The sequence below is a fragment of the Natator depressus genome, chromosome 1 (genome assembly GCF_965152275.1).
Source record: "Natator depressus isolate rNatDep1 chromosome 1, rNatDep2.hap1, whole genome shotgun sequence".
Taxonomy (NCBI): Eukaryota; Metazoa; Chordata; order Testudines; family Cheloniidae; genus Natator; species Natator depressus.
Window position 1 is genome coordinate 176,041,718 of NC_134234.1, and position 27,809 is coordinate 176,069,526.

The following is a 27,809-nucleotide window of genomic DNA, read 5'->3' on the forward strand; positions in this document are numbered from 1 at the left end:
CCCTTTTTTTTCCCTCTAGGCAAAGCATACCCTTCCTCTCAGCGACCTCGGCCAAGCAGTCCATTTTCAACTGACAGTAACACCAGTGCAGCCCTGAATCAGAGCCAGAGGCCTAGGCCTACTAAAAAACACAAGGGGGGTAGATTGGACCAACCCCCATTGCCTCACCGCAGGGAGGGAATGACAGATGGTAAGTTCTTTGGTTTGAAGTGAGCTCCGTAGTAGTACTGATATGTTGCATGCATGCAGGACTGAAAAAATGTAAAGCATTCCCTTAAAGCATGTGTGCTCCAGTGAGCTATTTGTTCCATGATGTAAGATCTCTAAGTCGTCAAGTGAATAATGTTGAAATGAGAGTTGTGTGAAACTTGGTTGATTCATCACTGAGCAGGACTTGAAGCAAACCTTTCTTTGGTTTGTCTATGGATGGGTTAACTCCTCTCAGGTTTCTAGAAATTTCACTGCAAGTCACATCTAAAATGACTGAATTTCATCTGGTTTCACATCAAAACCATGACTTTAGCCAATGCATGGAGGTAACAATATTCAAATGGATTTCCCAAGAACAAATTCAAAGTGCGCCATACTGTGTTCCACTTTGCTCATGCTCTTTGTGCCACCCATACAAAAGGTCCATATTAACCCATGCCATGCTGTCCTTGCCCACCTATCCCACTGCTTGGTAATGCTGTTCCATTCCTGAATTCCACTCACCTCCACTCTTTAGTGGCTCTGTCTTTCTCTTTAATTCTCTGACACCTCTGTTTCTCTCTAATCCCCTCTTCCAACCTACAAATCCCTGGTGGATCTGTTCCTTCTAATCACCTGAACAACCATCTCTCCTGTTGTTCCTACCTCACTTACACTTGTGATTAGCAAAAGAAGCAACCACCATCTGCTAGTCCTATGTGTGGCTCTCTTACCACTTGTGCTGCTCTCATAGCTGGCTACTGTAAATGCTGAAGGATTTGGAGAGGGCTGCAGGCAAACAAACAGCTTTAAAAGAGCCATCAGCCATTTTCACCACTCCTGTAATGAGGTGGGGATGTGGGTGCTCTCCTCATTGTTCTGGTCAACGCTTCAGTGCCCCCTGATGCTTTGCGGCTGCCCTCTCTTCCAAACAGGCAAATCAGAGATAGAAAGAAGGGCATCCCCTGGAGATGCATTTTTCCCTACTTCAGTTGGTACCATAGGATCAGCTGAACTTTGTGGTCCCTCAAACAATGTTGGGGTGTCATTTATGCCTGTGAGTCTGCATATTTGCACTCAGAAATTAGTCTCTTGTTCTTTCTAATGGTTAGTGAGCCTTGACAAATCTTCCAGCAAATGTAGAAGTCAAGTGGTGTGTGGTGTCAGGTTCTGTTGTGACCATTTCTCAGAGCTCTAATCAAAGTTCATTAGTACATTCTTCCGTTACTTATTTATTCAATAAACTTATAAATTGCAGAGCGCTGCAAGCTGCATATTTTAACCAAACTATACCCTCCTGCCTGAATTTAAATTTACAACTTTAGTGGAACATAATGCTTGACAAACCCAGAAATAGAAAAAGAATCAGAGAGGAAGTATGTCTATTGACTAAAGCAGTGGACCTGGAGTTAGCACGTCAGTTCCTTCCTCATCTTTGCCACTGACTTGCCCAATCTTTGCTTCTGCTCACCTTTGCCTATGCCACTGTAAGGAGGATACTCACACTCTGATTGCAAAGAACAGCTCATAGGGTGCAGCTTTATTGACTATAACAATAATAATCACTCCTGGGAAAACAATGAATGGCTAGATCTTGCAGAAAGGGGTGCCTGCAGCCTACCTTCCAACCATATGCTGTGCCTTTGTCAGTTGATAACAGCCCAAGAGCCTGTTTGACTTCGCCATGCAAGGCAGCCATCACTCTATACTCATAAGGAGGGCTAGACTAAGCCCAAGCCAACCCTCCATTAATCTCTGCTTGGGGTTTGGGCTGTGCTAAAGCATCTGAATCCCAGTCCCTCAATTAGGCAATCAGAAGACAAGACCTTCACCCCCACCACCTGCCATTTCAATTATAAATTGGCTTGCAAATTTATGATCCAGCCGTTAGATATTGCTAGTGGTGGTTGGCTGGCATTCGACAAAACCAATCAGTTGCTGGATATCCAAGTTAAATATGTAGTACCTGACATCAGAAAGATGAATCCCTTTGGGATGGAACAATTAAGATACTAGGCAATACCATCATGTACTAGGGTCTCCCCTCTGAAATCCCCTCATTTGTTGGTTTACAATTTTCTTAGAGCTATTGACCTTAGGAAACAAGTTGACGCCCCTCCATGTGTGCTACGGAGATGAATCTAACCATACCAGCCTGGCCATATGGAAGTGGGATTGTAAATCCATCTAGTCTCTCTTATCCTTTGCTGGTAGCCCAAATTCCAACCTGTTGACTGATCAGTATGAGGTGATTTTATATGATGTGGGGTGCTGCCACCACCGTTGATTTACACACAGAGCAGAGTGTGTGGGTGGGAAAGATTAGCTTGCTGTGAAATGGGAACGGGCTCATCATGGCTCCAGATGCAGTGAGATCTTTATATAGGCTCAGGGGAAACAGCAGAGTGTGTCTGGTGAGCTTAACTAAGGCTAAAGGTAGGGGGAGGGGATAATTATTGCCACAGACACAGGAAAAGAAGGGAGGCAAAAGAGTTACCACTAAATGCAAAACTTCTTTTAGAAAAGGGAGGAAAGGGTGTTGCTTTGCCAGCCAGTCCTCAGACAGAGAGCAAGCAATTAGACAGCTCAACACTAAATCAGACCATGACTGGGTAGTAGGGCCATCAGTCCTTACAGTCCTCCCCTGCCAGCCTTTGTACAACATGGGCCCCACAACCCTGGGCTCAGGGTGGGACCAGCCTAGATGGATTCTCTAAGATAGACCTACCCTACTTCCAAAAATGTGTGAGACTTCCTTCAAAAATAACTTGTTTAACTTCAAATAGCTAATATCATCCAAGGATTTCAAAGTCCTTTACAAACATCAATATTCACATCACTGCTGTGCCCCAGGCAATGATATCCATTTTGCAGATGGAATTGCAGGAAAGGTGAGGTTGAGTGATTTGCCCAAGGTCACAGAGGAAATCTGCTGCAGGCCAAGGAGTTGTGTCCAGATCTCCTGATTCCCAATCTGTACCTTAACAACAAGGCTTTCTTCCTCTCCAGTGTTTGATTCATGAAAGTTTGCTAAGTGCCTTGGGATAGTCAGATGAAAGGCACTGTATACAGTAAAGTATTAATACTGGAACAATTTTTTAATTTAATGACGTTCTTTTTCTGTGCTACTATCTGTTGCAGATTTAAAACTTACACATTTGTTGCTCCCTATTATTTTATTTTATTTTGTTCATTGTGAAATTGTAATAGTTCTATGTTGGAGAATCAGATTCCATATTACAGACTGCCTTTAGTGAATTGCATGGATGTTCAAATAGAGGTTGTAAGTTACAACATCAATAATCTGAATTTCAAATTGCATAAGCAGATGCCAGTGTCTTGGTTCTGTAAGGTAACTGGTTATGATTGCAGTAAAATCAATTATAAGGAATGCCATTTTGGAAGCCAACACTATAAAGCAATTTTACATTGGCAGGCTCCCATACCCCTCCGCTCATCCACCTACAATAACTCAAATGCAGTCGGGGGCATGGAAGGTCACATTTATATTCATAACTAAAAAAACTCAAATAAATTAGCACTGAACATAAAGTATACACCAAGCCCACTGACAGATTATTATAATATTGTGCTAGCCAGAAGAGAGAGATCTCAATCTGGGGGTTGGCACCTCATTCAAGAGCAGAGGTACAGTGCTGCTACTAGATATAGCTCTCCTGTCCCATACATTGACCTGTTGTCCCAAATAACCAGCATTTTCTCATTTAACTATGCAAAACAAAAGTGCTGACTGGGAAGCTGTCTCATCAACTTTGGAGACAACGCTGCCCCACACACAGGAAATGCAAGTATCACCTCTACTATCAAGGATATGAACATGAAGAATCTTACCCCATATAAAACTGAAACACTGCCAGCCTTTTAAAATAAATCTGTTGACCAAGACCTCCTCATCAATATGTAAAAATTGCTTCAGTCCCTTCATAGCTACAACCCTGAGACTCCAGTGCAGGTTCTAAAAGCAGAGGAATACTCCTTCATACCATCCACTGTTCCTGGTCAAGTTCCAATTAAAAGTTTTCAGATGCTGTAATTTCTGAAGGGTAAAAAACAAAAGGATAGAGCTTCAGTTGGTGTAAACTGGCAAAGCTCAACTGGAGTCAATTGAGCTACACCATCTAAGGATGTCTCCCAACATATCTGTAAAATTTTCCCAATACAATCGGTAGAACCATAATATAGTACATAATAATCATGAGCTACAGGCTGTTCTACATACACTATAGATAGGCGGCATGGGGGCAGCTTCTCAGGGGAAAATGAGAGGCACCTCAATTTTTAAAAAATTCCTCACAATCTGATCTTGAGGCAGAAAGAGCCACGGTCTCTTGTTTTCCTATTGTATAACTTCAGTCAAAATTTCACTTTTTTGAGCTATAATTTTCCAATTTTGACCACTGTCTCAGGATTCTATATAGTGAGAAAAGTATGCTTATCTAGTTCAAAAAAGAGCTAGATAACTCCATGGAAGATAGGTCCATCAACGGCTATTCGCCAGGATGGGCAGGGATGGTGTCCCTAGCCTCTGTTTGCCAGAAGCTGGGAATGGGTGACAAGGGATGGATCACTTGGTGATTACCTGCTTTGTTCATTCCCTCTGGGACACGTGGCATTGGCCACTGCTGGAAGGGAGGATACTGGGCTAGATGGACCTTTGGTCTGACCCAGTATGGCCGTTCTTATGTTCTTATGCTTTTGTCATCACAGACATACTTTGAAACCTCTTTTTTTGAACAGTACTACCACTTTAGTGTTTTAGGGTATAAACTTTGAAATGTAGCGTACAAGTTCTTCTGAACATCATGTGACATTCAGTGTTCAGTTGAAAATTTGTTTTGATTTGGGTAAAATGATATGTTCTTTAAATTTAGGAAGTGGCTGAAGTTTTTTCAAAATAGCAAGTTTTGACTGAACTTTTTTTCTGAAAAAGTGAGATTTTTTTTGCAAAAAATATTCATCTTATTAAATGGCTCTCTTTAAAATATATTTTGCACATTTATAATAATATATTGTCAGTGATGACATATTTTTTTAAATAACTTGATATTTTGTGAGATTCGATTGAATTTTACTTTGAGATTTTGAGTTCATTCAAAACCGAAACTGAAAGTGAAACTCAAGGATGGGGCAGAGAGGTATGTCCCAAACAGACTGAAACAGAAGAAACCCAGTCAAATAAAATGGATTAATTTTTCACAGCTTGACACAATTCCTTGACTGTTGCTGAATGAGGCAGGTACAGTAGTATACATCATGTGTTGAGGAACACAAATTGTAGCTCATATTCTTTTGATTTCATAGAAGTTAGTAGCACAATTGCTGGAGGTAGAGGCTAGTAGTGAGAGTGAATTACACTGAATTTCTGACTAACATGAATTTCCTTTTTCAAAAAAATCATAAGTGACTCAGATCCTTGTATTAGGAGACATTTTTTCTCTGCAGTTTCAAACAAAACGTGTTTCAATTAAATATTAGCTTGTTCTAAATCTTATTCACATTTTTTAGATCTTCCACCACCACCAGATCCGCCCCCTGGTCAGGGTTTAAGGCAGCAAATAGGCCCTGGCCAACGCAGAGGCTCGGCAGAGAGAAAAGGAAGCTCTCTTGAGAGGCAGCATACTTCCAACATAGATGAAACAAAGAGCTCATTGGATCGTCAAGCTAGAACATCATTAGAGTGGCAGCGACAAACCCAGGAATGGATAAGCTCCACAGAACGTCAAGAAGATTTCAGGAAAGCCCAACATAAACAAGCATTTGGATCAGGTGTGTGTGCTGCACAAGTCAAAGAAGTGTAGACAGCTTCTTGAAACATTTCCACTAGAGGTTTATAACACACTAGAATCCTAGTCCCCAGGATTGCCAAGACTTATATTAGAAGAATAAATACATTCACCCCCTAAGCCAGTGCATTCATTACACTATTTAGGGAATTAATAATACTGTCAAACATAGCAGCAAAAAAACCCAAAATCTGTTCTTGGTGAGCAAGGAAAGAGGAACAGCCGTTTAACTATTCCCCTTTATAAAATGTATTTAATTGTACAGGTAAGGCCTCATATACCAGTATCTTCAACCAGCAACTAAACTGGCACTAGCTGTTTTGCGTGTCTACAGAGGGCTGACCCTCCTTAGCCTAAGACATTTTTTACAGCTATATTTATAGCATCCTTTCCTCTCTACTCAAGTATATGACAAAATAACCTTCCTCTGTACGGCTTCGATTGATGAGAGCATAGACTTTAACTGGGAACTTGTCTTTGCTGAGCGCTGAGCTTGACTTCTAAATGGATCTCAGACCTGTAAAGACATGTACAGGAGGTGAGACTGGACTGGAGATTCAGCTCTACAGTATTCACAGATTCCTTCAGTTCAGCCACTAACAGCTTCTGTTTTGGGACACCTAACTATTTTCCGTAACCTACTTCTCACATCTTAGCCCAGTGCTGATAAAATAAAATGATGCAAGGGGACAATTGCACAAGGAGCACACAGCATAGAAACAAGGCATATACAGTTCTTTTTTCTAGGGCCATGCTGGACCCTTATGCAGGTATTAAACTTACACCATGACACTGGCAATAAGTATTTAACTACTAATTTGCCTAGCTAATCTACACGCTTACCTCATATCTGTAAAAACAATGGCATAGGTAGGTGCACCTATCCTGGAACAAGGATTTCTGAATGGTCCCTCTCTGATACCTGTATGTTACCCTCCTTTATCTGCTTCTCAGGACAGCCTGAGAATGACTGGTCTGTTCAGTTCTAGACAAAAGCAAAAAAAAGCATTACTATCCGGTTACAGTTGCTACAGTAAATATTATAACCCCTATTTTAATACATAACAGGAACATTGCCATAAAAAACAAACCAAAACAATCCTTCAATAGAATGGACAAGTGAAAGGTCATTTATATGTCTGTTCTACCACCTTTGCAGTACAGATGTTTGTTTAAAAATGATATTAATATGTGAGATTTCACCTGGTATAGTCCAATAACAACCTTAACTCTGACCCACAAGACATACGAACCTTTTCTATACACCGCTAATATACTGCATGTATATCTGTTATGTGAAGCTATATTCAGGGGAGCTCCTCTGCTACCAAACTCTAAATTCCTCAGTAACAAGGCTCCCCATTTCCATTTCTAGTAAGTGTGCAGGAAGGGCTGATGAGGATGTTAACTATTATGTAACTTAGGGGGTCTACAGTTGTAGGGCTCACAGCTCAATCAGAGCCAAAACCCACTAAGTACAAAGGACTGATTCCCACTGGCTTCAGTGAGTGTTGAATCAAGTCCGTCAGGGGTTAGAGTGATTGCAGAGTTCCTATCCTGTGAACCTTTCCAGATCCAAGGCAGTTGGCTTTCCCTCATGCATACCTTAGGAGGTGCATTGGGACCTGCTGTGCCCTCTCCTTCAGTGCGAGACATGCAGAAACCTGTCTTCAAATGCTTTCCGTGATGGCCTGTAGTTGAATGCAAGTTGCTTTATTGAAGCCGTGCCAGCACTTTTCACTGTGCGTGTTTCTTTTCTACTCCGACTTCTTATATTGAAGCTTTCTGTCTCCATATTCTCTTCTCTATTAGGTTTAACAATGAATATTCATGCATCATTTTTATAATGTTAATTATGAGTGTATTTTTTTCTTGAACTCTGTCCTGAACTATTTCCCCAATTAATGATGAAGTTCACTGGGAATCCATTCACCAGATAACAGGGTTAGACACTTAACAAATACTTCCAAAAGAAGGCATTTTTAATTGTTGTCTTTCTGAAAAAGTGTTTGCTCAATTTCCTTGATATGATTCAAAACAATGTCTACTGTTACCGGTTGTCAGCCTTAATATTTTGAAAGCATGACTTTTAGATAGATAGATCAGAAGAATCAAGAAATATGCATAAAAAACCACAGTAACTGCATCCTCCCTTCCATTCTTCCCTCATCCTACCTTCCCCATTTCATTGTTTTCACTCAGTGTACCATGTCTACACTTGGACCTGGGTCTTACACACACCTGCATCTGGGACAAACTGTGTTCCTGAGTAGTGTCATTGATTTGGTTCAGAAATGAAGTAAGCAGGAGTACTCACATGAGTAAAGTTGTAAACACACCAAAGTGTTTGCAGGATCAGTGCTTGAGATTGTAAATTCTTCGGGGCAGAGACCATATGTACTTTACCTATGAAACACCAAGCCCACTTTGGGTGCTGTATGTATAAAACAATAAGGAGTTTGGCTGAGTACTGAATACATTATTCACTTTTACATCAATTGACCTATGCAATGAAAATTTTGCAGTGTTTGTCAGATCATTTATTCAATGAATAACAGTTACATTTGTTAACAAATATTTTAAAGTATTGTACTAGCTGTAATAATAACCCTAATTATGTACAAAGAGATTATTATTCTTTCTATTGTAGGGTCTCACCTAAGACACACAGCTGTCATTGATATCAAGGGCATAGACCCCATTGATTTCAATTGTGCAGGACTAAGCCCCTAATTACATGTATTTTTCAAAAGAGCATGAGTAGTCTAGTACTGGAAACCATATTTTCACTGATGACTTTTGAGCATGCTCAGGATCACTAAGTGGAGCAACAGCAGCAACATACCTAAATGTGATATGCTCAGCTACCCCACACTATAGGCACACTATGCAGACCAGATTAGAGTAGTTCTGAGAACAAGGGGAACATTGTAGTTGTCCAACACAGGTGGGTCCTACAAACGCCTCTGTGGACAAACAAACACCAGTTTTGTAGATGTAAATTAAGGCCTTGATTCTGCAAAGAAAACCACATGGGCAGATACTCACTGAACTCTTTGCAGGAATAGAGCCTAAAATGCTGTTTTGGGGGTAGGGAAATGTCCTTCAGAGCTGTCTATGGAATTTAGACAAATGTCTTCCAAGTTCTAGAATGTTTGAAAAATCTGACTGTTATTTTATATTGTTATTGTTTATTTTATGAATTACACATTTTCCAAGCCACATCATAAAAGCATATATTCTATTAAATTATTGTAACAGTATGTGATACGGTATGGGGGGGTTGGTGGTGGTGGTTTCTAAATATTTCATTTCACCCTTAAAAGTGGTAAAGAATGGACTATTCATCAAAACCTTAGTCTTCATCCCAAAACTGGGAAAACAAACCAGTTTATAGTACATTTCATTCTCCTAAACTTCTGCAAAACTAGTGTCTTTTCATTCCATACTCTAGAAATGTATCCAGCTTTCTGCTAAACTGATTTCCTCTACTTGTGTTTGTTGCTGCCTTTGCAGGTTGCTGCATATTTCACCCAGCTGTTGGAAAGAGTTTCCCTCTGATTCTATTGTTAGGGTTTGCTGTGAAAAGAACTGCTAATAAAATTTAAAAGTCTTTGATAGCTAAATGCCATTTTGCTATGTGTTTTAAATGTTTGCTTACATTTCAACAAGGACAGCACAATCACAGCATATGAAGCAGATATCCTGCGGTGCTAGTATTCTAAACCTATTGGCGCTAAGATTATGGAAGAGAGTCAAATATAATCTCTTATCTCCCTCTTCCTTTTCCACTACTCCCTCTCTACTTCTCCCTCCCTGTCTCTGCCCGCTATTAAAAAACCCAGTTAAATGGTTGAGCAATAGGTAGAGGGGAAAAAAATCTTAACCCTGATTCAGGAAAGTTCTTAAGCAGGTGCATACTTTAAGCACGTGAGTTGTCCCATTGACTTTAGTGGGGGCTACTCCTGTATTTAAAATTAGGCATATGCTTAAGTACCTTGCTGATTCGGTGCTCTAGTTATCACGGTCTCTTCCTCAAGATTTAGTCAAGACAGCTAGATTGCTGTGTGTACAACAAGAAAATAAAAATAGTTCCACAAAATAAACAGCTAAACTCCTTCATTTGGGAGTCAAACCAATTCTGTTGTTTGCTGCTGCTACGGTTATTACCAAAATGCCCAGAGGACCCAGTCAGGTTTGAGGCCCCTGTTTTGCTAAGTGCTGTACAAACACAAAGGTGCAAGCCTATGATCACTGGGAATAAATCCCTCTCTCCCCAAAGACATTCTGTGTCCCAAGACGCCTATTCTTACAGTCCTTCATCTGCGCAAGAGGAGGGGTAAACTGAGTGGGACGGAAACCTTTGTTCAAAGACGACCATGTAGTGACCCTGAAACAGTGTCACAGAAAGATTTATTCCCCCACAAATATTTAAGTAATAGGATTATTTGTAAAATAAGATTTTTCCAATGTACTTTCTATGGTTGGAAATTACTGAGCTGCAGGAAGCTAATTAAATTAGCTGATACCACAGTTCTTTATCTAAATTGATTGAAGCAGTGTTGCCATAAGTTAAACTAAAGAAGAGGAGAAAAAACACACTCCTAGAAGCTTAAAGAAAAATCTAATCATTACATTATTCTGGAAATTGTATGTGCAGCTATTTCTATTAAGCAATCTGTGATTCATCATCTACTTGTTCACAAGGAACCTCATTTTATAATTAATTCAAACTAGTTTATAAGTTTACATGCAAACACATTGGTTTCATTATCTGTGGAAGCAATTTAGGATGCACAGGGAGGCTTTTTGGTTTTACTGCCATATCATAAGGCAAAATAAAAGAAAATAAAACCTTTCTAAATGTAATATGCACTGGGTGAGTTTGATGTCCACACCTGGATAATGCTGTTAATAATATGTTCATGATTTGATTTTGTGTTTTCTAGAAGAGGCACTGGTGCCATATAGTAAGCCCAGTTTCCCATCCCCAGGTGGTCACAGCTCTTCAGGAACAGCTTCTTCTAAAGGATCGACTGGACCCAGAAAAGGTGAAGCCTTGCGAGGAGGTCACCAACGCAATGCCAGTGACCTTCTTGATGTAGGATATATGGGATCAAATAATCCAGGACAATTTACTGGTGAATTATGTAAGTGTCTTTCTTGCGGCAATTCAAATGGTAAAAAAGAAAGAACAAATTTATATTATAATTTTCAATGAAGCAAGATTGAACTCCAGAGAGTGGGAAGCTCAGTTTGTCAGTCAGATGTGATTCTGACCCAGATCTCTGTCATCTCTGAGAGGTCACTTCCTTGTGAAAAAGGTGAATGATTGAAATTTATCTTTCTGTGCCTTTAGATTTATCTTAGATTAGAAATCATAGTGCAGGGTGAAATCTGTGTTTGTACTGTGACTCATGCCAGGGTCATCTATTTAACACATCCTTGAATCTGTGATTCTAGTGTAAAGGGAAACACATCAGGTCAGCTGGTTAGAATTACTCGTTATCCTTTAAGAAAAGGATAACTAGTGGCACCTTAGAGACTAACCAATTTATTTGAGCATAAGCTTTCGTGAGCTACAGCTCGCTATCCTTTAGAATTTTTTGGCCAAATTCAAGTTACTTGACCTGAAAGTGGCATTGATGATGGTGTTACAGAAGTGTGCTAAAAAGAGGCCTTTGTTCTATTCTTGGCTGGTTACAGCAGGCAAACTTATCACTCCCCTTCTTTACCCCCTCTCTTTCCCATTCAGCTTTCTCTCTCCTCTCTGCCCCCTGATTCAGTCTCCCTTTTGCTCATCCCAAAGAAAGCGTGCCTCCCTTTTTCTCAAGTTCCCCAGCCCAGCAGAACTCCTTCCCAAATTTATTACCACTATGTGTGTGTCATACTTGGTACCATTCTGTGTATACATCAGCTAGATGACATTCATCTGAGACCTCAAAGACTGTTAGGTCATAGAAGCTGACCTTTTAGTAACAAGAACAGCAAATACTGTGGTGTTCTGGCTGCCTGAGAAACACAGCGAGTACACACCTGGGGCCAGAAGTCTTGGGGGAGGTTCTCTAACTTTCTCACCACACCATCAGCTCCTTTAGAGAAGGCTGATAACTGACCCCTGCTGATGTTCGTCAGTGCAAAGCAACGTCAGTATTGGATTTTCCAGTGCAGAAGGCTCTCCTATACATAAGGTATCTCAGGCTAGGCCTCCATGTATGGTGGCATGTAGAGTACATACATTGTACACCTTCCAGCACAGGTATAAATAACAGCGTAGACAGCAAGGCATTGCTTAGGTGAGTAGATTAAAGACACACCCAAACCTCAGGGTATGTATCCTATATGGCTTTATTCATGCCCAAGAAGTGCTTCCCCCAAACTACATTCCTGTTTTTAGCTGTGTAGTGTCCCTCTGCCTCCCCACTGCAGGAGCCTTTCCCCACCACAGGGAAAAGCCTTGGCAGGAGGGAAAGGCTCTGGCATCTTCCTGCTGCTGGAGTTTTTCCCCAAGGCCTTCCCCTTGCCAGAGTCTTTCACTGATGTATGTAGCTACACACCGTAGTATGAATGCAGCCCGCTTTTCACAGAGGCATGTAGTTACACCTATGCTACATGCCGCTGCCAGTGTAGACAAGGCCTTAGGGTGAACCATCATGCAACCAATGCAGGGAATATGGCCAGAGGAAAAGGGATGTGGCTTAGACTTTGCTACTATTCTATGGGCCCCAGTTTCCACGACAATGCCATAGGTAGCTAGGAGTCCAACCCATCACAGAGTAACCCCAGGGTCAGAGGAGTGCAAAGGTGCCTTTAAGACATCTTTGCATCTCTCTTTCTGAGCTCTGCCAAGCACACTTCTGCTGTGGATCTGGCCCATAAAATTGGCATATCACTCTGGTAAAGAATATTACTCATTTCCACATGCAGCGCAATTTAAAAGTGACACAACTGGAGAACACTTGTAGTACCTAACAAAATAACCAGGTTTTACTTGGTATCCAGTTTGAGCCCCTGGTCTGACTTCAGCACAGATGTTCCATTTGAAAAAGATATAGAGGTCATTTAGAAATATAAGTTTGTTGCTCTTTCCCACTTATATATTTCTTTCGCTTCTGGTCACTGATTCTCTCTCTAGTAAAAGCAATAAATAGGGTACTATTGCAGTAATTGCATAACAGATATTACCTGGACAGCAGTTGCAGTGTGCTAACAGAATATTCTTTATAGACCTATTCAAACAAATGTTTCTTAGATACAATCAACCCTAAAACTATACCTAATCCTGTTTAACTGTACCTACACTAGATTCGTCCAGTAATATCTGAGCAGGTACATAGGTTCGCTACAAGGAGTCCCTTTGTCATTGGAGTTCTGCAGACATTGTGTCGACCTATGTGTATCTGCCTGAAGAAGTAAGGCCTTAGTGTCTGGTCCAAAGCTTGGTACGTTAATGGATAGACTTTCACTGACTTCAGTGAGCTTTGGATCAAGCCCTTGGTTAGCATTTACACTAGTCCCATTAATCAGTTAGTGAAGGATTCCCCCTCCTCTCCCCCCCCCACACACATCCCAGTGGACTCTCAGTACAGGCACTTCACTCCATGAGGCACAGCAGAGAACCAGACCCTCAGTATTTACTTGCAGTTACCACACAGTGCTAAGGCAGAGACTGCAGTTGTCTCACAACCTACACGCACACAGGAAGACGTATTTGGTCTCTTTACTACAACTGGTCTTAAGTATAGAATTTTTAAAGTCAGCCACTTGCAATTTTAAAAGCAATTTTAAAAAATCCAATAAGTTTATGTGATGTGCTGTGGTAATGTGGCCAGAGGATTTGTTTTATTTGGTGCATTTTTTTCTCTTTTTTCTTTCTATAGAGTAGTTGAGAAGAGACATCCCAAGCTGCTCTGAAGGACCATCAGGTCTGAACTCATGGAAGTGATGACACTAAACAGTGCAATGAACATTTTCTTTATTTATGTACTATTAAAAGAACTGTAAATGCAATGTAAAGACACACAGCCACACATATCCCACAGATACTTGTGTTCGTCTCTTTAATACACCATCCACCTTAAACTATTTCTTGTCAGGAGTATATAAAAAAGAAAGAAAAAAAATCACCCTCCAGGATGAAAAGGATTTCCCTCTGTATATAATTTCTTTTGTTGCATTGCTATGCAAGCTCACTTTCTTTTTAGCTATGTTCATATTATTGTCTGTTCTTATTGGTCTGTTGTACTATATGTGAATTAATAGGCTGTGGTGCCATATATTAACTTTTAATTGTGTAACTTTTATGTTTAAAGTTTGCACTGCAATTTTATTTGGTGATAAGCACAAAACTCTACTCCTCGTGACATGAAGAAGAAGAAGAAGACTGAATGTGTGAAGAGCGTTTTATGTGCTGTAAGCTATGTTGGATAATGCTGGATGTAACGGAGTATGGTAAATGGTTTTCCATTGGGGTGTCGCAATAGGAAGATGACAGGCAAAACTGATGTTAGCAGAGATGTCAGGGACAGAATTAAATCTTTTAATAACAAGCAACATGGTTGCTCTTACTATTTAAAAAAAAGGGGGGGTTGTCAAAAGATGAAAATGTGAGTTTCAAGAGTGAATATGAAAAAAGAGTCTACAGAGTTGAACTATGACCTCTGAATAGAACGCTAAGCTTCTCAACTCTTAGGGTCAGTTTTTACCTGCCCAATATAATTAAATAATGGAGGTGGGGAGTGGGGAAAATTCCTACAAACAAAAGAAATTAAGGTGTTTCACTAAAGCTGTTTTTATGTTACATTTTAAAAAGAATTACCATAATTAATCTCTCAAAGCCAGCATGTAATGCAGAAATTCCCCCAGGAAAAAGAAACAATATAAACTCTGGGATTACCTAGCAATTAGCTAAAGATGCAATTTATTATTGAGACATATTCAAGATGCTTCTGAAAAATGAAATATGTTGGAGTATCTTAGTTCATCTTTCCAATACATGTATAGTAAAATAGAGGATAGAGCTGCACCACTGAAATTCATTACATGAGTTGTTTTTTATGCAGTCTAGAAACTTTTGTGTTTTATTAACTGAAGTCCTCAATAACTGAAGTTGAATCCACGGAATTTGTAGTAAAATTCTTAGTGTTTGAAAAAGAAAGCAATGGTAAAATTATGTTCGGTTTGCAGTAAATATTTTTCTTTCAATGCAATATGTTCTCAGAAATTGGAGACAAACAAAAAAACTTTGACCTACTTTTAACGCGTGAATTTAAACCCTACTATAATAACAAAGTAACGCATGTTTATACACTTTTTGAATAAACCAAACTCTGTAAGTGGACATTAATAACAGCATCCTGTCTCATCATTAGTTTTCATGACTTTCTCTAGTTTTTCTGCACCTCCAAAAATCCCAATGAGTACATTTTCAAACATTTGTTAGAATACTCTACATGTATTGTATACCACATTCATTCAATACTTAATTTAAATAGTACATCCCACAGCTTTTTTCTATTAATCACCTAATCATGAATGCAAGTTTGCATTTAAACACCCTTGAAGTATATCCTGTCTATGTTGTTTTGTATAACGCCTTGGAGTTCACCAGTATTAAGTGAAGTACACTTTTAGTGATGGCAAAGTCTTAGGACAAGTAAATTACACTGCTAAATATATGTGTTTCTTTTCATTTTATTTAACTGGTCCATTATACAATAAAACACTACAATTTTCAATTGTATTCGGCACTGTCAAATATCAAAAACTGGTATTTAAACTTTTAAGGTCAAATCTGTTACTTAGCCCATTACAAGACAAAAACAAACAAAATGTATGAATTTATTTATATATGTAACCAATGAATATATGTAATTTTCCTGCTGATTCATGGATATAGTTAAGCCATTGTTTATAAATGTACAGAAATATTCAACAAAGGTAAAAAGGGCATCAGATTTTTGCTGACTCTGATAGGTGAGGATACAGAGTCTTCAGCACACTTCTCAAATTTTGCTGCTCTGGAAACATTTCAATATGACTACAGAGGATTTGATTTGAACACTTGTGCTGAGCTTTGGTGGAACACCTTTCTCATTACGTTAAAATTGGAATCATGAGAAGTTGACAAAAGCCATCTCACTGACTTTCAGATATGTTTTATCTATTCCACTGGAAAGTAAATGTGTGTCAGTATTAAAGCTGTGCAGTATCATGACATTCACTAACTTGTCCATCTGCTTCTGTATGTTTTTGTTCATTAATAATTTGCTTACAAAATTACATAACAAGTCGTCGGTGTGTATCACAAAGTGTCTCCATTATCTTACAGGTGATGTTTCTTTTGTTCCCTCTTTTCTATACAGTGTACTTCCAACAAACCACAATACATATTTTTTTTTAAAATGCAGTTTAATTTACTGTTTTTCTAAAAGTATTATTTTTGTTTTTTTAAACCAAAACCACGTATTGTGAATAATGTGTTTTTAAAAAGGGGATGTTGTGGTGGCGCTTAGTTTTCCAGTTTGTTTTTTTAATTTGTTTACTGGCTACAGCTTGTTCAGGAAAAAGTATGACCTCTTCATGTGTTTCATTGGTATTGTTAGTGCAGCAAAGTTTAATTGGCATAAGACGTTGGTTAATAGTACTGTCGAAGTGTGTATTGTAGATTTACTGGGGGGAAAAAATAAAATGTATTCACATTTCAAATTTATGTGAAAATAATGTGAGTAAGGAGTCAATATGTGAAAAGGGCAAATAAACTTAAATAACCTAAAATAACCCTAAATAAATCAATCCAATGGATAGAAGTTGAAGCTAGACAAATTCAGACTGGAAATAAGATGTAAATTTTTAACGGTGAGAATAATTTACCAAGGGCTATGGTGGATTCTCCATCTCTGACCAATTTTAAATCACAGTTGGATGGTTTTCTAAAAGATATGTTCTAGGAATTATTTTGGGGAAGTTCTATGCCCTGGGTTATACAAGAGGTCAAATTAGATTATCACAACAGTCCTGGCCTTGGAATCTATAAATCTATAAACTGGGAACAAACAAGGAATTATAACATAGACTGAGCTATAATGTTCACTGTCTACTTACAGGTACCACGTACTGCTGAACACAGCTTCTAACTTTCTTAGGAACTCTGGGACAAATTTAACACCAGTGTCAGTGGCATGACATCATTGAAATCAATTCTGCTGTGCCTGTTTCGGCTAGTGGTAAATATTGCTCATCATGGGGGACTTACGTCTAAGGTCTCATCTAGACTGAGGATAATTGTACAGATGTAACTTCACCAATTTAGCAATGTTGGTGCCACACTCTGCAGTGTAGATGTGCTGAATCAATGTAATACAAGGCTTGCAGCTGTATGGCTTACCCTGGGTTGAAACTGTTTTACATTGATGCTGCACATCTTCCCTGGGGATTTGCACTGGTACAAATATCCCCAGTGTAAATAGGCCCTAAACCACTTTCCCCTGACGTTTGCATAGAGTAAATAATATGGAAAAAATGGTTGAAATAATAAAAAAAAAATCTGTACATGTTCTTCAGATACTGTTTGGGCAGCTACTTCAACGATACATACAGAAATACAAATGGCAACCTGAAATAGAATATTATTAAATGTTAACATTAAGATCCTGATCCAAAGCCCATTCTATTGAATGAGCCTTTCCATTGATTCAAAGGTTATTAAACCAGGGCCAAAGTGCCCTGCTCTGCATCTTTAATACACCCCCAAATCATCATTAACTTCAATAGGGCTTTGAAGTGTTTAAGAAATAAATATCTCTCTACGATCCTTAAATATAACAGAAACAGTTTTTGTACCTTCTTTGTGGTACAAACATGCCAGGGGGGGAAAAGAGGATTCTTTAAAAAAGCATGGATTGTTTTAATGTATTTTTTAAATTATAGTGAGAGCTAGACAGAAAATTATGAATCAGTCCGAAATAACTCTTGCTTGCGTTTGCTTCCAACCTGTATGTTGCCTGACAATAGAAAAGTTCAGCAGCAGTGTTGAGGAAGAGTCCTGACAATTGAAAAGGGGTGGGCACAAAAAGTCTTTTTTTAAAAACTTCACAGAGTAGTTTTGCTTTATTTTAGGCCACGTCCGTTGTTGTTGTTGTTGTTTTTCAAATTAGTGGAGATTGAGCTGAGGAGCTAAGGCAAAAAAAGATGGGAACTCCATCTTTAATGTTTTTTTTAAGCTCTATTCTGTTCTGTAATAGACTTTTGAATTCACTTGCATGCTGTTGTCCAAAAGTTAGGCATAGGTAGTTCTCATGGTCTTAAAAAATAGTTGATTTTTTTTTTATTAACTTATTCATCACACCTGGAACTCTTTAGCTAAAAATAAGTTATCTTTGAAAACCAAATGGGACGTGGACATGGATTCATTCAGGATTTCTATTAAAAATTGGAAGAAGTGTAGCAAGCAATAAATAAAAAAATATAAAGGTATCAGATTTATTGATATAGGTAATTAATCCTAAACGTCACTAAAATGGGATATGACAGGATAACACTGGAAAAATCCTTGAAGGGAGCACACACCCAGGAAGGAGAGGGATTCCTGAGTGCAACAAAGAGTTAAAATGTTGAGTAATGTGATGAGAACAGAAAAGATAGTTTCATCAGGAAAATCCTTTCATTGCAATCAATAATTCCTCTCCTTCCTGGATTTTTACACCCTTCAAAGACTTTTCAAGTGTTTTCCTATCACGCCACCACACCCTTCCTTTATCCTTGCTGTTATAGGGGCTGCTCCCCCAAGGCAATGTTCAACAATGGATGTGAGGGAAGGAGCGCACTGCCCCAGAAAGGTCTCTGGAAAGTATGATGTTTCCCATAGGGCACTGTTGTCTAGTGCAGAGGGTATTGAGGAGCTGTGACTCCACCTGCTCTGACCCATTTACTGTGTTTAGCATTTCTCATATCTGTAGCCTCGTACAGTTATTTGTGTTTGACAGTGGACTATGAAGATCAAGGTGTCTCATGACCTTCCCGCCCCTTTTGCACTCACACTGGGACATAGTTCAACTTGCGTCATAGTTTTTAGCTCTTTATTCCTATGTCAGTTCTTCTAGCCCTGAAGCTTTCTTGCTGCTCTTTTATGATTTGTTTTTGTTTTGTTTTATTGTCAAAAGCTTCATAGTAGTGAGGTGCCTGAAGTTGCAGACAATATTCCAGATGTGCAGTGAGGCTGGTGCCAAAATACCAAGTGCAGCTGCAAGCTGCCTCACACGCACACTCTCTCTCCCCATCACATACCCACACTCAAAGCCATACAGGTTTAGAAACCTATGCCCAGTCTTAGACTTCTCCTCTGGGCAGAACCCCAGCTTTGCTCAGAACCCCCCCTGTCAAAGTTACAGGGTGAGCTGTGTTGGAGACCCCATTTACAGTTCCTTTCAAGGGCACCCTTCATGCGACAGGCTTCACTTCCTTCACTCAGAGGTGGAACTCTAGGAATCAACCACTCTTGGCCTGGCTTTCTGGGTCAGAGCACCTGTTCAAGGGTATCATTTGCTATGGGGCAAAGCGGGGGGAGGGGGACAACTTCCCCCCAGCCATTTTATACATTGATTTGCTCCATTATGGCTTCCACTTCTTTTTGCTCTTCCTTCACTTAACTTTGCAGGCTATAATATCATGCTATATGCTGACACAACTTTGCCTCCTGCCCCCTCAGTTTTTCTGAAATGACACCTCTTCCTCAGTTTCTGACCACGTTAACATGACACATATTTGGCATCTGAAAGACACGTCCTTCTGGGCACTTGGGCCCTACAGCTCATTAAAGTAACTTAAAATAGCTTCTTCAAAAGAAAATGAATAGCTTATTCACCCAAAGGCACATAAAAAGCAGCAAATAGGGTTGAAACAATAAAGGGCTATCCACATGGGATTTACACCTTCCTTTTTCCTTGCAAATTTGGTATGTGCCATTCAGTCAAAGCACACACACACACACTTCTGGGCTGGCGGGAACAGACTGCCCTGCTGCAATTTCTCTCGCCCACAGTGTTTTTCCTTGAGCAGTTGATATCCACTCAACGCCTCCCCCCCCCCACATCTCCAGATAGGGGTTTTTAAATGGTTTAGTGTCCTTTGTGCTTAGTGCTCCCAGCCTTGGCAAAATATGCCTGTTTACCTGGCTGGCACCAGGTAGCTAGGCATGTCCCAATTAGTAGCCTACCCATTGATCTCTTAAGGACCCTTTAAGTATTTTCTACCAAGATAGCTAATCTCTAGTCATTGTTTCAGTTCCTACTTGCTTCCCAACAGCTCTCTATCAAACTGAACCCACCCATTCACACATCCCAATATTGCTATGCATTGACTATCTTAATAGCTAGGTCACATATTCATAATATTAGTACAGATTAACCCTACATTCAGACTACTTATTGCTGGACTTGGAGCAGCATTAATAGAGGCTGCAGGGAACAACTGCAATGACCTATATTTTGCCTCTGTGGGGCTACTGTGCAATAGTCCCACAATAGCCTATTCTCCCTGCTCTAGGTCACCTCCCACTGCTGCCTATAGACTGCTTGCTGGAAGTCCAGTGGTGGCAGCCAGTTGTACTGCATCCTCCAAAGCCACAGAGGACCCAAATCTCAGTTATTTTGTGGCTGGTGCTCCATCCGTTTTAGGAGGGGAGGGGGTCATAAAGCCAACTAATCCAGGCAATACCACATCTGTGATTTGTCTATTCTTGGCTGCTGAATGAGCCCCTCAGGGAATACCTTGACAGGTTTCCGAGTAGCAGCCATGTTAGTCTGTATCCGCAAAAAGAAAAGGAGTACTTGTGGCACCTTAGAGACAAACAAATTTATTTGAGCATAAGCTTTCGTGAGCTACAGCTCACTTCATCAGATGCATTCAGTGGAAAACACAGTGGGGAGATTTATATACACAGATAACATGAAATAGTGGGTGTTACAATACACACTGTAACCAGAGCGATCACTTAAGGTGAGCTATTACCAGCAGGAGAGCTGGGGGGGGGGACCTTTTTTTAGTGATAATCAAGGTGGGCCATTTCCAGCAGTTGACAAGAACGTCTGAGGAACAGTGGGGGGTTGAGGGGGGGGATAAACATGGGGAAATAGTTTTACTTTGTGTAATGACCCATTCACTCCCAGTCTCTATTCAAGCCTAAGTTAATTGTATCCAGTTTGCAAATTAATTCCAATTCAGCAGTCTCTCGTTGGAGTCTGTTTCTGAAGTTTTTTTGTTGAAGAATTGCCACTTTTAAGTCTGTAATCGGGTGACCAAAGAGACTGAAGTGTTTTCAACTGGTTTTTGAATGTTATCATTCTTGACGTCTGATTTGTGTCCATTTATTCTTTTACATAAAGACTGTCCAGTTTGGCCAATGTACATGGCAGAGGGGCATTGCTGGCACATGATGGCATATATCACATTGGTGGATGTGCAGGTGAACGAGCCTCTGATAGTGTGGCTGATGTTATTAGGCCCTGTGATGGTGTTCCCTGAATAGATATGTGGGCACAGTTGGCAACGGGCTTTGTTGCAAGGATAGGTTCCTGGGTTAGTGGTTCTGTTGTGTGTTGTGTGGTTGCTGGTAAGTATTTGCTTCAGGTTGGGGAGCTGTCTGTAAGCCGGGACTGGCCTGTCTCCCAAGATTTGTGAGAGTGATGGATCGTTCTTCAGGATAGGTTGTAGATCCTTGATGATACGTTGGAGAGGTTTTAGTTGGGGGCTGAAGGTGATGGCTAGTGGCGTTCTGTTATTTTCTTTGTTGGGCCTGTCCTGTAGTAGGTGACTACTGTAGACTAGTGTAAATTAGCACATCCTTGAGGCTGCAAGTGTGCTCTAATTTATGCCAAGCACTTGACCCAGAATACTGGGAAACACAAATGTGAATTAACATGGTCTTTGTCCTCTCCTCATCCTCCACCCCTTGGTCCCTGTGCTGAGCATATCTTGGTCAGAAATAGCAGTCAGACCCATGGAGGGGCATATGGTATGCCAGCTGCAGCACAAAAATGCCTTGGTTTCTCTGTGTGTGTTGGGCGGGGGCGTTTTTGTTTTGTTGCTTTTGCTACCATTTCTCATTACAAATTCACAGCTAATGGCTGCATTTAGGTGCAAAACTAGACTTTTGAAATCAATGGGGATTAGGTTCCTCCATACTTTTGAGGAGCTAGACATGGCAACATCGCTGCTCTCCAGGTTTCATCCTCCCATTAACTGTCTCTTTCAGATTCTTTCTCCAGTTCTATTAATCTGATTTTTTCCAGAATGGATCTAATGTTCTGCCTATGTTTCCAATATTTCTTTGTGTAACTTTGCTGTGTTCAGTGGTGATCAGTGCTTCTCCTTGTTTAGTATCCTCTATGAGTTTGATTCATATGCTAACTACACTTTTTTCTATTCATGACTATATTAAGAGGAGGCCTAATGTGGCAATCACCCACTAGAGTTCCCACTCCATCTCATTACCAGTTCCTTTTGTTTAGCCTCTTTTAGCAAAGCTTAAACCTACTTGATTATGTTTCTATCCATGATACTGGACTCATGGTAAAGAATTGTCACTTAAAAAATGATGGTTTAACATGCTTTTTTGCTAACTTCCATTGATATTATTCATCTCTTTCTAATGTGTAAAAATTAATCAGCCCATAGGATGTATCTTGTGAGCCTAAACACATTACCACCGTTCAGCAGAATTATAGCAAGTGGTTAGCTTGGTTTTGCTTTCCATGTTGAAAATAGCAACAAATTGCACACTTGCATTTATTTTATGGATGAAATGCAGAATAAGGCTTACATTTAGTTTTTCCAAAAAGTCAGTTGCCATTTATGTGGGTTCGCCCTCATTTATGCTGATCAATGCAGCTTTTGACTTCAAGGATCCCATTAGTATTTCTATGCTGTGTTGAAAAGCAGGAAACCGATGTTCACCAATTTGAGAGCCACTCGGATGCAGGTAAAGAATATAACAGCTTGAGCAAGTGCTAATTAGAACCAATTAAACTTAATTGACCTCCTTTGGCAGTAAAATGCACTCTGTCCTTGCAGAGTGGAGATATTGCCTCTAAGCATATGTGTGATGCATAGTTTCATGTAGCAGCCTGTAATGATGTGGATTTAACAACCAAAAAAAAGGTTGCCCCAATTTGTCCTTATAACTGAGTTCCACTGTATTTCAGCAGTACAATGTGAGTGAGAGCTCTGCCCTAGGAGATTTAAAAATCAATGTCCATAGTGCTGATGAGTATCACTAGATATTAATTTATTGTTGTACTAAGCTGTCGTTTACAGGAGTGAACAAGGAAGAAAAAATGCAGCTTCCCTGCTACAGGTAAATTAGTGACATAGGTAGCCCCTCTCCCACATGTTGGACAGGATTACAATATGCAGAGGTACCAAAATAATGGTGGAAAACAGGGAAATGAGGATGGGAATTGTAAAATTCCATACATGCCTAAGTATGTCAGTGGTGGGCTGTTAACTACACATCCCTGGAATGAGCATGAGCAATTCCCACATGGGGGCCACATTTATTATCAAACAATAGTTGGTCCAAGTGCCAGTTAATGAACTTTACTGATTTTCTTAGCAGGAACAAAGTGTAATTGACTTACTAGCTAGGCCTTGCTAATGACAGCAGTAAAGATGGTATTCACTCCGGGCGGGGGCGGGGGGTGGGGGGAGAAGAGAGGGTACAGCACAAACAAACATGAACTGCAATAGAAAAGAAAAATAATTCACAAACAAGTCAAAATTGCTTTCTACTCAAGCACAGCACAACCAAGTACCAGCCTTCAAATAGGAATTTCTTTAGGGGGAAATTAAGAGCAATATGCACTAAAGCATGCAACAATAATTTACAGAATGATCAAGTGCCAACAGGAAAAGAAACAAATAAAGCTATAACCTGAAGAGGGAGAATGCCAGGAATTAAATGGACCCAAACAAAGAAAAGGCTGCATCATAAAATGTGACAAAAAAACCCCTAGAAAAACAAAAACAAAAAAGAGAGTGGGTTTTCTTTTATTTCCAACAGACCTTAATTATTCTTGGCATAGAAATTACCTACTTACATTCAAGACAAAAAGGCAAAGCTGACAAACACAGAAACAATTACCAAACAGATCTTAGAGTAGAGAGAGAGAGAGATGCAAATTAGAAAAAGCACAATTAGTCATTAATCGTTTGAAAACCTTATATTCTTGAGTGAATGGAGATATTTTTGCTCTTAAAAAGACAATTGTTCAATTTTGTATTGAAAATAAATCCCTCAAATGCTTTCGCCTCATCCAGCATAAATACTGGGTTCTGTCAAACAAATCCTGTACTGCAAATCTGGTGTCAGAGGCTTAAAAATAGTTTTGCTAGATTAGCCCACCAACAATTCACCTGTACTGTTTCTTCTTTGCCACTAGGTCTATACTGCAGGAATTGGTATTCTTCCGTGTTTTGCACCCCAACACCGGTATAACTTTTTTACTAAGATATTTCAGGTTTTGCTTTTTTGTTTTGTTTCCATTTACAAAATTTCAGTTGTGCATTTGTGCTGTTTGGAAAATAAGATTAGCTATCCGAGGCCGCAGGGTGGAGGAGCAGAAGCGGGGAACAGGTGTCTTTGAAAAACGGTGGGGGTCCAATGACAAGCATAGTTAAAGGACAGATCAATAGTATCACCCGGTCAGGGAATGGTCTCTCTCTTAGGTTTCCAAGCCCAGCTACAGGATTTTTTTTCATAAGTGTTGTTGAGTGTTTCAACCACACTTCTAGAGAGAAAATTGGAGAAAATGAAAGAGCTCAATTTAATTTCAACAGCAACAAATTTAAGGGCATGCGTAGCAGTGTCTATTGTACCCATACTTAGAGCCCTTGAAGCATTGATCGTGAATCTGGGTGAATCAATAGCAATTCAGGAGCTACATAAAGAAATAGAACTTGGTACATCTGGTTCAGTACACTGCCTCCAGCAATGGCAAAATACCTGGGGTGACAGCCTGGCAAATGATTGAGAAAACTCCCATTGATTTCAATGGGGCCAGGATTTCACCCTGGCTGTAAAGGAAGTTGAAACACATAAAATAATGAACAATATTCATGGAGGGAAGAAAGGAAATTGTAGGTACTGCCTCTCATCCAGTTAGTATGAAATGACATTATTTTTCTCAGCTTGTAGTAAAGAAGGATCCATTCTCTTGTTTAAATCCAGAAAAAGTGTGTTTTTTTTTAAAAATGACAGCTGCAGGCATAAAATGTGATTTATGTCATGCCTACTAGATGGCATGTGTACCCTCAAAACTCACTGTACTTTTGTGTACCCTCATAGCTCACTGGCATTAGCTGTGGCATTCTTTCTACCATTCCCTAGATTTGTGTATATGCATAAGGAAGTGTCAGGGAACTCTCAGTAGACAGCCCTGAACTCTTGAATTCTCTTCCTTCACTGGTCCAGTAGCACATTTTGACCTTTAGGGACTAGCCCAAGTCCCAGGTGTTCTTCTAGAAATTTGGACATTATATTACCTTAGACCTAATTTTTTCCTGTGCTGCTGCTGACACATAGCAGTCCACTTCCTCCAGTGATTATTGTCACTCACTAGTTATGGTACTTCTTCCCAGGTGATGTCAGCACATTCAATATGCACTATACCTGTCTTCTGAAAGTTCCTCCTCACTTTCTCTTTTCTTCCTTGAGTACCCACTTCAATGCTTGGTTAGCATGGCACCCATCTTCCTTATGGTGCACATGGCCCAACCACTTGAGCCATCTTTCTTTGATAATATTTTCTAACATGTGCTGCTCTGTCAACAGCCTTACTCTTGCATGTGTTATTTTTTGTCTTTCCATAAAATGTGTAATATCTCCCTCAGCTATCTAGTCTATAGAGTTACTTGAAGTCTCCCCTTTGTACTGGAATGGTGGCTAAGTGCACTCTGGAATCTGAACTGCATTTCTTTGTCTACTGGTTTAACACTCTTCCACCACCACCACCCCCCCTGTGTTTGTGATCTCTTTTGAGTTTGTTAAAATGTGGCTACAAACAGAAAATGATCAGAGTCACCATCAGTCAGCAACAGTGCCAAGCCAAGCCCAAGGCCAGATAAAAGATGAGGGGTCTGCAGTTGGGTTTGCAACCAACTTAGGTAAAATGTTATTGGAACAGAAACTGTTCAGTTAAACCAAAAATGGAGAATGGTGGGTGCAGATGGAGCTCAAAACCTAAGTATGACAGATCTCAGTGAAAGGCAAAAAAAACCTGAGATCTTGAGACACTGAATTCTGACGAACAAATCTGTAACAAGAGTAGGCATGTGGAATGTATGTACTTTGTATATTATGGGAAAGTTGGCACAGGTTACATGAGAAATGAAAAAATGCCATCTGAACATGCTTGGCATCAGTGAAATGAAATGGACAGGGAGTGGCAAGGTGGGCTCTCATGGTGTTACAATCTTATACTCAGCAGGAGGAATGCAGGAAAGAGGTGTAGGAATTTAACACCACAGCAAACTGTCTTGGGAGCCAGTGAATGACAGAATAACAACAGCTGGGCTGCAGAGAAGACATTTCAAGTGTACAATAATCCAAGTAAATGCTCCAACAAATGCAGTAGGCAACAGTGAGCAGGTATGAGCAGATGCAGCAAGTACTGGATGACGTGCCTAACCAGGACATCAAGTTGATGACAAATGACTTCAATGCACAAATTGGCAACAACTGTACTGGCTCAAAAGGAGTCTTGGGTTCAGCAAGAGAAGGCATTCCAAGTGATAATGACTGGCGGTTCTTGAATCTCTGCAGCACATGCACCCTAAAGATAGGAGTCCATCTCTTCAAGAACAAGAGGATTCACATGGAGATCACCAAATAACACAACTGTCAACTGGATAGCCCATATGTGTATATATCTTGGAGGGATGTCAGAGTCCATAGAGGAGTTGGACATTGCTAACCATAAATGTTCTGTGTTCTCTTAATCAAAAAACATCTCTCTGAAATCTCATGTCTGTCTATTTTATACAATCTATGGAGGACAATGCTACAGTAGAAAATTAAATTGAGGCAAAATTGCTTCTATTTCAGTTTCATGTAGCTATTTCAGTTTCTAGTTACCCATATGTTAGCCAGTTGATTTCAGCAGGGTTCATTTCAGAGAGGAAGGGTGGCCCAGAATTTAGAGAGGTAGTCTGGGATTTGGGTGACCTAGTTGCAAATCCATGCCCTGCCATAGATTTTCCTGTGTGATCGAGAGCAAGGCGCTTAGTCTCTCTCTGATTCAGTTCCCCATCTGTAAAATAAGGATAATAGCACTTCCCTACCCATAAGGCTGCTGTGAGACTAAATATGTTAAAAACTGAGAAGTGCTCAGAGACTGCTGTAATGGGGCCATATAGATAGCTTTTTTGTGTACTGAGACAATCACTTTAATATTATTAGGAATATTTTTTTCAATATCAGTACCAGATAACTATTACTTCAGAATGATGATGAAGTATTATACCATTCTGTATTATCTAGAGTGAAATTATCCAGATTCTAAAACCTCCCATCATATGAAAATAATTTGACCTCGAAATAGATTGGTCCAATGTTCCCATCCAGGACAGCATACCACCTTGGTCAGGTAGTCGGTTGACAAAACACTTCTGGATGACAGCGCTGTATAAATGTTGTTCTTTTACAAAATACTGTTAATAGAAAAAAAACAAGACAATTTCCCCATTCCCTCTGTAATTCTGCTGTAACTCACCTTGTAAACTCAATGCAGGAGATGTAAGGTTCTGAGCCCTCCCACTGATTTT

The 27,809-nt window shown here is 39.9% G+C and overlaps 1 protein-coding gene across 11 annotated transcripts in view; it reads left to right on the forward strand.

The window, feature by feature from the left end:
- ROBO2 (roundabout guidance receptor 2) overlaps positions 1-16,207 on the forward strand; it is a 1,509,143-nt gene extending 1,492,936 nt beyond the window's left edge. For 2 of the 11 annotated variants that reach the window (XM_074971504.1, XM_074971559.1), the window contains 4 exons: positions 20-190; positions 5,716-5,976; positions 10,943-11,143; positions 13,874-16,198. In XM_074971504.1, coding sequence (XP_074827605.1) covers positions 20-190; positions 5,716-5,976; positions 10,943-11,143; positions 13,874-13,875 — 635 coding nt within the window. In that variant the 3' untranslated portion in view covers positions 13,876-16,198. Of the gene's footprint in view, positions 1-19; positions 191-5,715; positions 5,977-10,942; positions 11,144-13,873 lie in introns of all 11 variants that reach the window. The other 9 variants (XM_074971513.1, XM_074971552.1, XM_074971532.1 and 6 more) reach the window with 9 other exon arrangements.
- Positions 16,208-27,809: the final 11,602 nt, after the last annotated feature.